Source organism: Haemaphysalis longicornis, unplaced genomic scaffold, assembly GCF_048455015.1.
Source record: "Haemaphysalis longicornis isolate Haplotype H1 unplaced genomic scaffold, Haemaphysalis longicornis Haplotype H1 scaffold_8, whole genome shotgun sequence".
Lineage (NCBI taxonomy): Eukaryota > Metazoa > Arthropoda > Arachnida > Ixodida > Ixodidae > Haemaphysalis > Haemaphysalis longicornis.
Window position 1 is genome coordinate 151,907,004 of NW_027526445.1, and position 14,562 is coordinate 151,921,565.

Genomic DNA, 14,562 nt, shown 5'->3' on the forward strand with positions numbered 1-14,562 from the left:
AACACGACGGCACAGCGCTTGTGCCCGAGGACGCAGAAGCAGTTGAAGTTCGCAGTAATTTGGAAAAAATAAATCCCCATTGAAGGCAGGTGATATACACGACTGGACGATTCATCGCTAACTACTACTAAAAAAAACACACTTAGTCAGCGCGCAGACACCAAACGCAGCGAGAGTTTTACGCGCGCGGCGGCTGGATGCCCTGCGTGCAGCGGTGGCGCCAGTACTGGCGCCCGCGGTCCCTATATGAAACAAGCGCAGAAGTTTCGTGACCAGTAAAGCATTGAAGGACTCTGATCGTACTGAAACAAAATTCCACCCAGAAAAAGACACCACAGGCACCAAATATAAACAGCATTACTAAAAGGTTTATTGGCTTGAAAAAAAAAAAAAATGAAACTGTTTGAGACAGGGGGAAAAAAAAGGAATACAGAACTTGGCGTAATAATAATAAAAAAAGACTAAGTGATGACGTACTTGACGAAACAATGAAATGCCAAATGCCCCACACATCTATATACAACTAAAGGCAAGATGTTTGTACACGACCACCCAACGCCCCAGAGCAAATGGCAAAATTACCTATGAAGACCTAGCACAAAACAAGGCAGAGAGTGGGTATAATGACAGTGCTTTACCTTTTAAGGTCACAAGGTAGGCTAAACTAAGAACACAACTCTTGCCAGCTTAGGCAGCAGCTACTATGTAAATGAAAAATGCAGAGAGAAAAAAAAGGTCGGCACTGGCACGCCATAGATGGTCAGTGCGTGTGCAGTGGTGCTGGTTGCCTACGGCCGGTACTGCACCAGGACCGGTTCTGTCCAACCGGTTCGGGAGAAAAATTTCACTGCACTTCTGGACGCCGATCAGGTTGTTTAATTTAACAAGCCCAAGCTGTACGCGTACCAAAGCTGAAACAAGTGAGCCTACCCAGTGACCTTAAAAAACATTTCAAAAAATTACGATCAAAAAAGAAAGAACAACAATGAACAAAGAAAGGGCAGGACTGAAGGAAGATGGTGTGGAATTCTTTCTGTCGAGAGCTAAAACCGAACTGATGCCACTCCCCCCTCCCCTTTTTTGCTTTTTTTAAAGGATGCTTCGCAGGTGCCACCAGGCAGCAGGTCAGTCTGTACACGCCAGCCGTGTGGCTCGAGGTAAAACTTGGAGGTCCGAAGAACAGGTCGACGACGCCTTCGGTGATGGTGGTGGTGACCTTTGACTCCTCCCCCTCTCCTCCTCCCCCTCTCACAGCAGGCATTCGGGAGTGTCCGTCTTGACTCCCCCTCCTGTTCTCTCCTCCATCGCGGGCAGCCTCACGGCGAACAGCCGACGCAGCAGCTAGGGCTCAGTCTGGGAAGCGGTCGACCGTAGAGACGGGGGCTTCGCACTCTTGTTGCTCCGCGACCGCGGGGCTGGAATGGAAAAAAAACAGCACGAATAAAATTCCCGAGACGGCTTCCAATTTATTTGCTCTCTGCTACTGCTCGCTGCCGAGAGACAGAAAAAGAAAAAGCTCCGGATAAGGCGTAAAAGATCAACCGTGCTGAAGCGAAAAGTGAATGTCAAGATTTAGGAACAGCTGCAGGCGGCTTTGGGCAAGCTCTACCGGGGCAGTCAGAGGGCCAGTCAAAAGCCGGGGTGCTCGCCGCTTCGCCGCACGGTTGCCGTTCCTCGTTCGCTGCGCTGAGAACGAAAACGCTTTCACATTAGACGAAAAGATTAGGGTGTGCTACAAGAACTCGCAGTGTGCATGTGTTTGGTAAACTACAACCCGTAATTTATACCGAGAGAGAGAATTCGCGCAAAAGCATACATCCACCGACTTTCCAACTTGTACAAGTACTTAAGGGGGGACGCGGGGATCAGATTGTGAAAAGTGACCAAAAAATCGTTTTTTCGGAAGTCACATTTTCGGATTGCACGTTTTATATTCTATGCGTTCACAAAATTACCCTGCCGCAAACGATCGCGAAGTGCCAAAGAAAAATATTTATATCTGCTGAGGTGGCAAAATATTTCCTCAAAATGACGAAAACACGGCAATTTTCGCAGCGCTGTATCTCCGGAACGACGCCACCGGGCGCCGCCATCTTGGTCGCGTTAGATCGGCCGACTCTTTAACTTTCATTTCCCGGTCGCTCCTTCTGTCATCGCTGGCTCATAGACGCACAAACGGCAGAAAGAGAAAGGTAGTGAAACGAAGAAACCGATAGATTGTAACACGCGATTGGCTGTCCGGCCTCCTTTTTTGTTACGGCTCTCCTGATTGGGCGTCGCCATGACAGCAAAAACATGGCCGCCGCGCTGCTGCGCATTTTACGCTGACTGCGCTCCGCCGATGTTTTCGAAGTTTCCCGGTCGACTCGGTTGCAGTTTACTCGTTTTGTCTGTTGCGGTACTGAACAGTGACATTACTGTTATTGCGGCGATAATGCTTGAGATCGTGCACCAGATAGGGAAGTGCGCGGCTCGAAAGATGCATCGAAAACGTGCCCGCGACATCGCCGTGGTCTGTCCTTGAGTGGGAAGCGCGGTCCGTGCGTCTACAATTGCGGTTCGTGAAGTGAACTTTTGGACGCATTGCGAGCACTGCGATGTTATAAAACGCTGAGTTATTGCTGTGTTTCACAACGAGCTCGCGAGCTTCGAGAATGGAATGACCGACTCGCCAGAAGTTGCGGCGCGCGCTGCATTGGCACGACGTGTTCGGGCAGCGGCCGATAGCGGGATCGGTTGCTATTGCACGCGAGTAATAATAATCGATGTACGCGAAGTGAAATTTAATGGGAAAAACGAAGTGGCCAACCACAGCAAGGTTACCTAAATTACGATTGTGGGGAACGTGCGCGTAGGAGAACGATTGTAAGAGAGGGGGGGTGCAATGAACTCAGCTTATTTGAGAAACTTTTGCCGTGGCTCTAAACTAGTTTGTACAACAAAGTCGGAGATTACAAAATTATATTTTCAGTGTTAAATAAATTAGAAAAGACGCCGTTAGGCTGCAGCGTTTTACACTTCGATATTTTGATTGGTTTTCTATTTTTGCAATGTTTGCAATTCTGTTGTCTATTTTGCAATGATTGATTCGCCTGAAGGTGAAGAGCATGGTATGCTAATAATAATCAATGTTGTAATTGTATAAAAGAACTATATTTTGCTTTCAAATAGCTCATCTTATGTTTGTGATGCCCAGATATAACTTTTTGACACTGAACACCCTCATGTACTAAGCTGTAGCTTCAGCAAGGTTATGACACCCAGATATCTGCTGGAAGTCTGCTGGCACATTCATATAAAACGAAACCATGCCTTACTCTTCATTTTGGAGACAGCTATGCATTAGGCATACACCAAGTAAAGTATAGGTACCCTAGGAGCCCATAGTGAACTGTGTGGTACACTAGGTGTAAAACTGATGCTTCTGCCATCTGAAGGCCTGCACATGAAAACCTTCAATTGGCCAGGAAGGCCTCCCAGATGCACCAAATCAAAGGGCAAGGGTCTTTGAGGTTGTCCCCAAGCAAGGACAGCAAGGACAGCAAGGACTATGCTGCTGGTGCAGTTTAAAAAACCGTGAAGTCTTTGTAAACTTTAAGAGCCATTTTCTCAAAAGTGCATTTTACGAGTTCTTCCTTGCTCGTGGAAAGGATAACATGGCAACCACTGGGTGGATTTTGACACTGTCTCTTTTATTTCGATCCTTGAGGAGTTCTGCAGGGTATGACATTCTCGGATTTTCATTTTAGGGCCTAGTTATTTTTTTATGTGACATTTACGGCTGAGTCAGCTGTATACTACTGGGTACAGGTGAAAATAATGTTCTCTGTAAAAAAAATGAAGGGTGTAAAAAAAATTCGAAGAATGTCATACCCTGTAGTGTTCTTGTGACTACAATTGAAAAGTATTCTGAACTTCCTACCATATGTCAATACCTTGCTAGGCTTTCCACGAGCGGGCAACATGTGCACCTCTGTAACACAAAAACTACTGAAGGTATCATCCTGAAATTTCAAATTTCACCATTTGAAGTGTTTTTCAATGCACCTACCAAATTTCATTACTCTATGTCAAAAAATAAAAAAGTTAGCTCCGATCCCCACCTCCCCCCTTAATAAATGGTTAAATGGCTAAAAAATAGCGAGATGGAAGTGATGCGATTCAAAGTGATTCGTGGTTGCATAATGCCGCTATGGCAGCAGTGACATCCCACAATGTGCACGTTTCAGAGTGATTGCTGACCTTCGGAACTCTGGATACACAAGCCGCTACACATGCCTAGTTGCTATGAGCCATGGTGGGGCAGCTTTGGTTTCATGCGTTCTCTATCTCTACTACGAACATATTTAGCCGGTAATTATTACACTAGACACTAGAATTGTGCTGCAAATTCTCCAGCACAGTGCGTGAATCCTGGCCCTGCCATTGTGACCGTGACGGCAAACACAAAGGCTTCCACAGTCACAGGCTGAACCATGCAAGGTGGAATTTGCTATTCCACCCACGCAAAACGACTGGTGGCAAGGTCTCGAATCCCACGATATTAGCAGTAGCAACCAGCAACCGCTTGGCAGTAGGGTGACAAAATGCAGTGCTCCAGTTGGGCCACATTTTTAAAAAGGTGTTCCCTAAGCCGCACGAATGTGTTGGGAGTTTCAAGGAACAGCACGGCGAATCAGAGTGCCAGAGAGTGGCATTGTGCAGTCCATGTGGACCGGCTACGTATGTGGTTGTTCCCTTAGTGCCAGAGCTCACAGACAACCTCACACCGAGGCCACCAGTAACAGAACAGAACTCGTCCTCCCCCGACAAGGGTGAACACACAAAAGAAAACCACCGCAGATCCCTTTGTTTTCATATCTAATAAATTCATTCATTTGCGACTGCTTCATCGGCGGTACTCAAGACAACGAGCTGCAGTGGAGTTTCCCCAACCATGACCGGTGGATTCGAGGAAGCGTTACAAAATGCTGCTTGCTGCCAACTGAGCCACGTGGAAAACAACAGCCCACAGGCCCGATGCACCTGGACGGAACCAACTGCCCAAGACAAGTTCCCAAAGTCTAGTGGGCACACGAAGAAAGCCAAGAGTAGCCCTATTCCTCAGCTGCGATGTCAACCGAGACACTGCGAGCTGCAATTTTCGGCACGCAGGAAGTCATTTCTTGTGCTTTGCATCAAAAGCAAAGGGCAAAGTATGCACGGCCACCGGCCCGTCAGCTCTCATGGCAAGTCAGGACAGGGAGGCAAGCACACAAGTGGACTCTGGTCCACAGTCAACCGGAGGACGTCAGGAGAGCGGGGGATTCGGTAAAGAACGTGTCAGTTTGTGCTCCACTAAACACGAACGCCTGCCCAGCCTCAAGGGCTAGATCCAGCCAAGAAAGGCAAAAAAATTGCTACCTCCACAAGCACTCAAACCAGTCATAAACTGGGAGCTTGCCCAGTTTACGACTCCCTGGCGTTTGCAAGAAGCCTTTGCACCATTCAAACTGCAACAGCAGCAGCTTTGCAACGTTCGCAGCCCAAAAGGAGATCGATCCCCTACATTACCAGCAATACGTATCTCAAGAGAGGGAGAAACAGAATGTGCATGTGGTCAAACTTATGGTCACTGTCTAGCAACCAGGCAGTGCAAGCAGAGCCACCTTCAAAAGCTACCCAAGACCGACACTTGGGGCTACTAGCGGACCCGTGTAGCACAGAGCTCCACACTAACATATGCTCGAGGAAAATCTGTCACTGCAATAACGTGCTAGCCGCCGTAGCAGCTAGCCAGGTTCCTCTCCCACATGGCCTGGCGAGCCCCTCAGCTTCTTTCCGTCCTGAAGCCGAAACTATCAAAAAGGGGAAACATTTTTCTTCTTGTTCGACTGGGGCGCAGCTTCTAAATAATCCCTGACAAATAAATCTTTTGCAGTGCCACTTTTTATTAATACAACAACTCTGAATAATGTTTTACAATACAGCCGACGTCCCATTTCTCAGACGCCCAAAATTCTGGACATGCCCGATTTTCGGACTCATTCGGGGCACCGTTAAGTTCCCCATAGGGTCAATATATAAATTTTCAGGACTCTTTTACCGCCGACCGCAGACACAAAGTCGGCATCAAACCCACCACCCTCGCCCTGCGCTGCGGCTACTATACCCTCGAAACCGCAATCTAGCACACACCAATCCGTTGCGAGCCGTAGCTTAGCCAAACCAGCCATGCCTATTTTGTGCTCATTCACGTCGTTCACGTGTTGACTCAGCTTTATATTAGATTGGGTGCTGGAGTACTGCTGTGCTTTTCATCTCATCAGGCGGATTCATCGTTAACAGCTACGGCGCTGACTGCGCCTTCGTCGTCATCGCCCACGCCTTCAAAGCATGCAAACCCCTCTCATAGGCTCACGATGGAAAAGAAAGCTGCCATCACCAGACAAGTTCAAAGTGGCCGGTCACAGGCAGAGGTGGGGAGGGAGTTCGGAGTTTCCAAGCAAACTGTTTCGGACTTCGTGAGAAAGAAGACAAAGATCTCGGAAGTGGCTGCAAAACCTGCGAAATCAACCGGGGCTGGAAAGAAGGATGCAGTCAGGGTGTTTACCCGAAGCTTGAGGAAGCCCTCCTCGTGTGGCTGAATGCCATGATCGCCAAGAAAATCCCAGTGTCAGGCGGCATCCTGAAGCAGAGGGCAGAGGTTTTCGCTCTTCGAATGAACGTGAAGACTTCAAGTTCAGCGATGGTTGGCTTCGCAATTGAAAGAACCGAAATGATTTGAAGTTTAAGAAGATGTGCGGGGAAAGCGCCGCCGCCGACGATTCCGTAGCCGCACAGAGTATCGGAAGGGAAAGCTGAAGACTGCGTCAGTAGTTCCCTCCTGAGAATATTTTCAACTCGATGAAACTGGGCTTTTCTACAAGCTGCTGCCAGAGAAAACGCTTGCATTTGCTGGTGAACCCTGCCACCGCGGCAAGCACAGCAAAGAGCACTGTTCTCGTCAGCAGCGACATGACGGGCATCACTTCCGTTTCTTGTCATAGGGAAGTCCAAACATCCAAGATGTTTCAAGGGGGCAGTCACCCTACCTGTTCGGTACAAGGCGTTCAAGGCGTGGGCAACGCGCCAGTTATTCAAAGGACACGTGAGCAAGCTGGATAGAAAGTTCAGAGCGGCAAAAACGATAAGTTCTGCCGTTCATGGATAAGTGCGCTGCGCATGGCCACATCAAGGACCTAAAGGCCATACAGATAGAACATCTCTTGCCGAACACCACAGCAATCCTGCAGAAGATGGAAAAGGCGTGACTAGCAACTTGAAGCATTCGTACAAATCACATGTGCTTAGCCGCATGGTGCTGTGTGCTGACAGCGGGACAAGCTACGCCAATCATCTGACGTCTGCCGTCGACATACTTGCAGACACATGGAAGGTGGTAATGCAACAGACCCTTTGGAACTGTTTTCGCCACGCAGGCTTCACACTCGACACCGAGACGGCCAGCTCGCCTGCAGAGGGCAGCATGTGTGATCTACTTCTACCCGCGGACATTGTCGTCGACGAGCTGCGCGCTGCTGCCGTTTTGATTCCAGCCGGGACAACCTTTGAAGGCTTTGCCGACACTGATAAAGACCCCGTGCTCTGTGCAGAATTGTCCGATGACGTAATCGTCTGTCAAGCTACGGAGGATTCCGACGACTCTGACACCGATAACGAAGAGTCAGCGCCTACACAGCCGACGAGCTTGGAGTTCACGCGAGCACTGATGACACTGCCATCAGTGTACAGTGACAATACGACGTTGGCTGAAATTGAGGCCAATATCATCGTGGGGAAGCGGAATGCCGTGCAAAAGGAAATAAGTGACTTTTTTTGTGCCAAGGTGTTGACTTCGCCGCACGAGGTAGTGCCGGCCAAACAGATTTTTTTTTTGTTTTTATACATGGATATGCCACCTAAACGATGTGTTGGCGTAATTGCAGCACAATCCCAGTACTCCGACCTTGACCCTCTCAATCTGAAAAATACCCATAAAAAGGTGCGTCTTCGCATGCATTCATTTTTCAAGAATGCCTCGTTTTCGCGGTCCTTTGGGGGTCTGAGAAATTGGATGCCGACTGTATTATTAACCTCTTCCTGACCCATAACAAGGACAAGTGCAACTTGCCTTTGTCCAGACACCGGCGTTAGATTTCCCTCTTGCATATATAAGTATATAACTCTCTCTCTCTCTCTCTCTCTCTCTCTCTCTCTCTCTCTCTCTCTCTCTCTCTCTCTCTCTCTCAGTGCTCTTTCCTGACCATGACCGCCAGTTTGAACCCCCCCCCCCCCCCTTTCCCCTCCCACCCGCTCACCATTGGCTGGGGAGGCCTGCACGCCGCGGTCACAGGTGGGGACGGGCGAGGGCGACTGGTAGAAGCCGTTGTTGAACCACGGCGACGTCGGGGAGCTGGCCGGCGGCGAGGTGCTGGAGCGCTTGCGGCCGCTGCCGCCCCCTCCTCCCCCGCTGCCCCCACCCGAGGGCAGCAGCCCCTCCTGCTGCTGCTGGGCCAAGAGGGCCTGCTTGCGCTGCAGCACCTCCAGCATGGCCGGCGTCGGGTTGTCCAGCCCCATGCTGTTGCTGTCCTCGCTGAAGCCGTTCTTGCGGGACGAGTCCGCTGCAGCAAGAGGGTGCACTGTCACCGCCATGGCCTTAAACGGGCCTTGCAAACGGAAGAATTTACCACCCCTTCCCAAAGAAAGTTGAGAGACGCGAGATGGCTAAAAGTGCGTCCGAACATCGCCGAAAGTGTGTCCCCAATCGAACCTTCAAAGACCAAACTGCAAACGAAGGCCAATCCTATGCGACCACTTTTCGCGCACCAAGCGAACGCACCTACGAAGTATCTAAATGTACACCGACACGTGGTGTACAACATAAAGGTTATCATGATCGATGCGTGTACCATCGCACCTAGAACCATTCCTTCTTTTGCCATTTTCCAAAAACTGTTTTGACACAATGAAAGGGGCCCAGTTTCATGCACGCGCAGTGTGTCCAGAGACCTTTGACCGAGCTTTTTCGGTCGACCAACCGATCTGTGGGGAAATGCATTAGTCTTCTGACAGGATGCCTTCAGTCCCACTAAGAAGGCTTTCGTTTAAAGCCTGTGTGCCATGTTCAAGATCCCCACGTGGTCAAAATTATTCCAGAGCCCCTCGCTACATCACACCTCACAGCCAAGGCATAGCTTTGGCACATAAAACTGCACGAAATTAAAAAAAAAAAAAAAAAAAAAAAAAAAAAGAAGACAGTACCATATCCTCCTGTGAAGGTGAATGACCAGCAGAGCTATGCAGAGCGTGACATCACCAGCCACACTGGCTATTTCCAGTTTTATATGTACAGTGAAATTTCGGGACGATACGAATTTCTGAGACAACCTGGCGAAATTGCATTGTTTGCAATGGGCAAAATTTCGGCCGTTGTGAACGGACCTGCGCGGCCCAGCGGATGGTTTTAACAAGCCAGCGAGGCGCCCGACTACCGAGTGAGCAAGCGACAGCGACATGCAAGCTCTCCTCCCCCCCTCTGTCACTCTCTCTCCAGGAACAGACAGGCTGGTGCGGTTCACGCTTTTAGCGTGAACCGCATGGAGTGTTTTCCGCTCGCTGCCGGCTGCAGCAACATACCGGCAGCTTTGGCCGTGATGTGGTGCAGGCATGGGTGCGGGGCGGTCGAGCGACCGCTTGTAACCGCTCTTCAAAACGCCACTCAAGGCACACACGGAGTCGCTTGTGTGGTAAAAGAGCTGATAATGTGGGCGAAAACAGTACTATACAACATCATCTGCGAAGCTAGTGAAAGCACCCATGCAATATCTGCCGGGGTGGTAAGCCTAAACATCTCCGGCAGAGCCAGCTAGCTGCCTCAAGCGCTTCGAAACTGCAGCCACGAGGTGCGCACCTCCCCATTGGCACAAGCCATCAGGCTCCTCCCACTGCCACTTGTGTTGCAAGTCATTTTCTGACCGAGGCAGAAGCCGCCGCGGGCGCGAAACTGTCAACGTGCACGAACTGCGGGGGAAAATGCACCATGCGGTTCACACCCTCACTGTTGCAGCGTGTAGTGAGCTTGGGCACTGCGAGTGAGGAGACGCGTGCTAAGTTTTACGCGCTCCAGAAGGGACTGGTGGGCGACATGAAGGCTAAAAAAATAAAAAAGTAACGGTTTTCTTCACACAAAAGCAAGAAAAGAAACAAGCAAAAACTTTCTTTAGAGCTCAATTTCTTGGTCTGTGTTGGTTCATGCGAACTTCGGATGATACAAATATTTTTCGTGGTACCACGAGATTTGTATCATCGAGATTCTACTGCAGTTGAGCATTTAGTTTGTGTGCAGACTTGGCTATGGTGCAATCTATGGATGCCATGCTAGTGGTACGTAGAGAGACAATGCCACAGCTCTGACGACGCACAGGTGGTGAGTGGCGAGGGTACAGCATAGCTACCCTGAGCGGTATCACGACCACCAAGTTTTTCGGTCTACACACTCCGTCTACGCAGGCATCCATCTTCTAGAAACTGGTGCATGACAGCTCCGCTGCAAAAACCTGTGCGCTGACCTCGGGAGCTGGTGCGGGCCGTGGACAGGGCCGAGGCGGCCCGCTTCCTGGCCGGCTTGGGCTCAGAGTCCAGCGCCAGCAGGCCGTCGATCTCCGGGGACGGCTTGTCAGGAAGGGCGGGCGGCGAGCGGCGGCTGTTCTTGCGCACCGCCGCCACCCGGCGCCTGCCACCCTTGGCCGCCGCCGCCACCTTCTCGGGGACGCTGCTGCCCTCGTCGCTGCTGCTCTCCCCCGCACTCTGCTCGACCAGAACGACCTCCTCCATGGGCTTCTTCTGCACAGAGTTACGCATACAATGGCAACCACAGGGGAGCTTGCAACAGAGACAAAAGATTAACCCTTTCAGCTTCAAAAGATTAACTTCAAAAAAGATTATCCCCCAAAAGTTTAACCATTTCAGCTATGAAATTTATAACTGCAAGCAAAGTTTCTCTTTCTGGATGTTTTTGTACAGTTCTGGACCTCAGAAGCATAGAAATGATGAATTGAGGTTGTAGCCCAAGTATTCATTTATTTACCGGCATGGCAATTAATTACGTCTTTCGACAATAAAAATTTCTTTGAGTAGAAAATTTTTTTTCTAAAAGCTAAACACACCCTCAGCTTACAAAAGAAAGAAAAACCTGGCATTGCCAGTGTTTACAAACATTTTGTTAAACCATGATTTTAGTTTCCTCACCTGCCCTGTCTTCATACCATGTCCTATATAAAAAGCCTTTTCTTTTTCATGGCATCCAGCTCTTTGAAAACAAAACAATGGTGATTGTTATCACAAGAGATGTGGTTGAAGAAGTCTTGCCCGAAAAACTGACAGTTTTGCTTTTGTTCTCATGAGTTTGAGGGTATTTTGTGCAGTGTTGCCAAATGACACCACCAGGGTCACAAGGGTTAATGTTCCGAGGGGCTTCAAATTACAATGACCAAGTTATGATCTCCTAAACAAAAACTACTGCCGTATCCCCAGGACATCGTAGGCCCTTGTCTGTACTCTCATTTAATGCAGCCTATCCCTACAAAGCGTACTGAGGAAGTTCTACCTGCACAGTGGGGATGGGAATGTACCTCCGAGGCTCCACTGCCTGCCGTTGCTTTTCTTCAGGCATCTGCAGCCCATCACGGCCACTGGGTGGATTGATTACAGCTGTATCTGCTACGGCGTAACCCCACTATACTAAGCTCTGCTACACCAAAGGATTTAGAATTCCAATTCGTTGCCTACAAGAGATAACACACAATAGTTCCCCAAACGACTCTTTCTGGACCCCTTCATTCCATTAAAATTGTTGTACCAAGTAATTAAAACCCACAAAATCGTGGATTTCCAACGTCCTAATTCATCATCACTGCAAACACGAGACACGAGTCACATAACAGCCAGTGACCCACCTCGGCGGGCGGCTTGTCTGCGGCGGGCGACCGGCGGTTGGTTCTCCGCACCGCTGCCACGCGGGCCCTCCCGGCTCCGGCGGCCACCTTCTCGGGGACGTGGTTCTCCTCGCCGCTCTCCTCCATGCTGTCCTCGGCCAAGACGGGGTCTTCTGCTGGCTTCTTCTGCACGGGGGACAACGGAAAGTGTGGCTGCTACATGACTTTTACCTCCACAGGGGCAAGAAGACTGGCTACCAACAACACCGGCACCAGCAAACCTCATCTTATCCACAAGCGCAGCCTGGGTGCACTTTTCCCTACGACATTTCGCCTAGAGGTCAATCAAAGTGGCAGGTGCACCGAGTTGCTGCACGTTTCCAAAATTTGCGTGCCATCATTTCGTGCTGCACGTTATTTGCAATTTGGCCAATGCCAAGTGCCACGACTTTGTTACCACTGCAAATGGAGGGTACCTCCTTTTAACACCTCAAGATGACATTCCTGCAGACGAGGTTCATGCCCACCACCAGCAGCAATTTCTACGGCTCCAAGTACGCTTGGGGCCTGCGAGGTGAGGGGGGAATGCACTGGGCGCCACGTAAGCACTTGCCTTGGGCGAGAAGGAGTTTCGGCGCGAGACCTTTGGAGGCGTGAACTGCAGCCGGCCATCGGCCTTCAAGCCGGCCGCCTGGATGCCCTGCTCCAGGATCCTGCGTAGCCGCTTGTAGTCCGGAGTGTCCTCAAACTTCATCGAGGCCACGTACCGCAGGAACTCCTGGATGCCGGCTGCACATGCGAGTGTTCCTTCGGCGAGAGAACATTTTGCCGCCAACGCGTGCACGAGGAAGAAAAAGCTGCCCGCAAGGAACGTGTTCCGTCTTGGAGACAGCAGTTGTACTTTGTCCTTTAATGGTGCAGGGGCAATGGCCAAGGACAAACTGACGGTCTTCCTATCATTGCTTACCAAAATTTAAGACAAGCAATGAAAGGCATTGCCACATATAAACAAGCAGCTGAGAAGATAAAGGGACACCGTGGAGTTATCTACCCCACACCTCCAAGGAGTAATGATGATGATGGTTGGGTTTTTTATGGCGCAAGGCCGACTAAGGGCAAAGAGCGCCAGAGGAAAGTTTATTTAATGAAGTGAAGTGGTTACAAAAAAAAAAAAAAAAAGTCAACCGAACATAGTAAAATCAGTTACAGATAATGGTGATGGCTGGTGTATAGGGCCAGATTTGATTATGCGTGATAGGAAATGAGGTTTAAAAACTTAACGTCTGACAAATACTCAAACACACGTTTAACAGAAACAATGGCTTCGTCACCTAGAAACTGCGATGGATGTAGTGGGATATGTTGTCTGTAGAGTTCTCTGAAGTGTTTGTGTCGTGTTGTGTGAAGTGCCTTGCATGTGAGTAGTATGTGCACTACGGATAGGGCCTCTCCGCACCTGCTGCACTGGGGTCTAGAAGATCCCGTCAGCAGATACGAGTGCGTTGCATGGGTGTGCCCTATCCGTAATCTGGCCAAGGTGACTTCAGAGTATCTATTGCGTGTGTCGGTGGTGTATGGTCCCAATTGAGGTTTTATTACGTGTAACTTGTTGTCTGTTTGTTCACTCCAGTGTGCTTGCCATGTTTTGCGAAGTTGTTGTCTGATGTGTGGTTTCACGTCGGTGTAGGGTAATGTGGTTATGTCTACTGTATTCGAGAGTGTAGCAACAGCAGCCATTCGGTCCGCTGCTTCGTTCCCGGCAATACCACAGTGGCCAGGGACCCAGCAAAGAACCAGTTCAAATTTGCGTACATACACCGACATAATACCCTTGACTATTAGATTTACAACGTGATTTTTCGAAGATTTTGTTGACGACAACGCCCGCACGACACTGAGGGAGTCTGTATATATAATGGATTGTGGGATGTGACTTTGAAGTATATGATTGACAACAAGAAGTACACCGTAAGCCTCTGCCGTAAAGACACTAGTATGACTATTCAGAGTTCGAGTGACACTAAGGCCGGGCCCATGCGCCGCGCAGGACACAGAGGTGGCAGATCTAGAAGCGTCCGTATAAAATTCAGAGCACTCATACTTCTGCTGCAAATACAAGAAATGCTGCAGAATTGCACATGTGGGAGCTCGCTTTTTATCTAGATGCGTAAAAGATGTGTCGCATGATACAGGGCGGAGATGCCATGGTGCTATAAAATCCGTTAGAGAACTTTGGATGGTGTCTAAAAAGGAGACAGCAAGCTCTGACGCCTCCTCTCTAACTCTGTAAGAGAAAGGCGCAGAGATCGATGGTCGATTTAAAATGAGTTCAGTCATGGACGTATCATGAAAAACTGATTTAAAAGGATGGTGAGGCATGGATGAAATTTTAAAAGCATAAAGGAGATCTGTGTGAGCTCGCTGACGTTGTAGGTTCCATTTGTTGCACTCCACATAGAGGCTTTCGACCGGGCTAGTGCGGAAGGCGCCACACGCCAGGCGGAGCCCGAGATGGAGCACTGGGTCCAGCATTTTGAGGGATGTTTTACTTGCTGACCCATAAACAACGCTACCATAGTCCAATCGTGAACCTATCAAGCTGGTAAAA

The 14,562-nt window shown here is 49.5% G+C and overlaps 1 protein-coding gene across 3 annotated transcripts in view; it reads right to left on the bottom strand.

Annotated features, from left to right (window-relative positions):
* Positions 1–348: 348 nt before the first annotated feature.
* The window catches only part of LOC144149403 (serine/threonine-protein kinase VRK1-like), a 34,762-nt gene continuing 20,548 nt past the window's right edge, over positions 349–14,562 (bottom strand). For 2 of the 3 annotated variants that reach the window (XM_077680960.1, XM_077680962.1), the window contains exons 11-16: positions 12,568–12,743; positions 11,976–12,140; positions 10,590–10,863; positions 8,340–8,642; positions 1,610–1,686; positions 349–1,415 (exon numbers count right to left, since the gene is read on the bottom strand). In XM_077680960.1, the coding sequence (XP_077537086.1) occupies positions 1,317–1,415; positions 1,610–1,686; positions 8,340–8,642; positions 10,590–10,863; positions 11,976–12,140; positions 12,568–12,743 (1,094 nt within the window). In that variant the 3' untranslated portion in view covers positions 349–1,316. The remainder of the gene's footprint in view (positions 1,416–1,609; positions 1,687–8,339; positions 8,643–10,589; positions 10,864–11,975; positions 12,141–12,567; positions 12,744–14,562) is intronic. The other variant, XM_077680963.1, reaches the window with a different exon arrangement.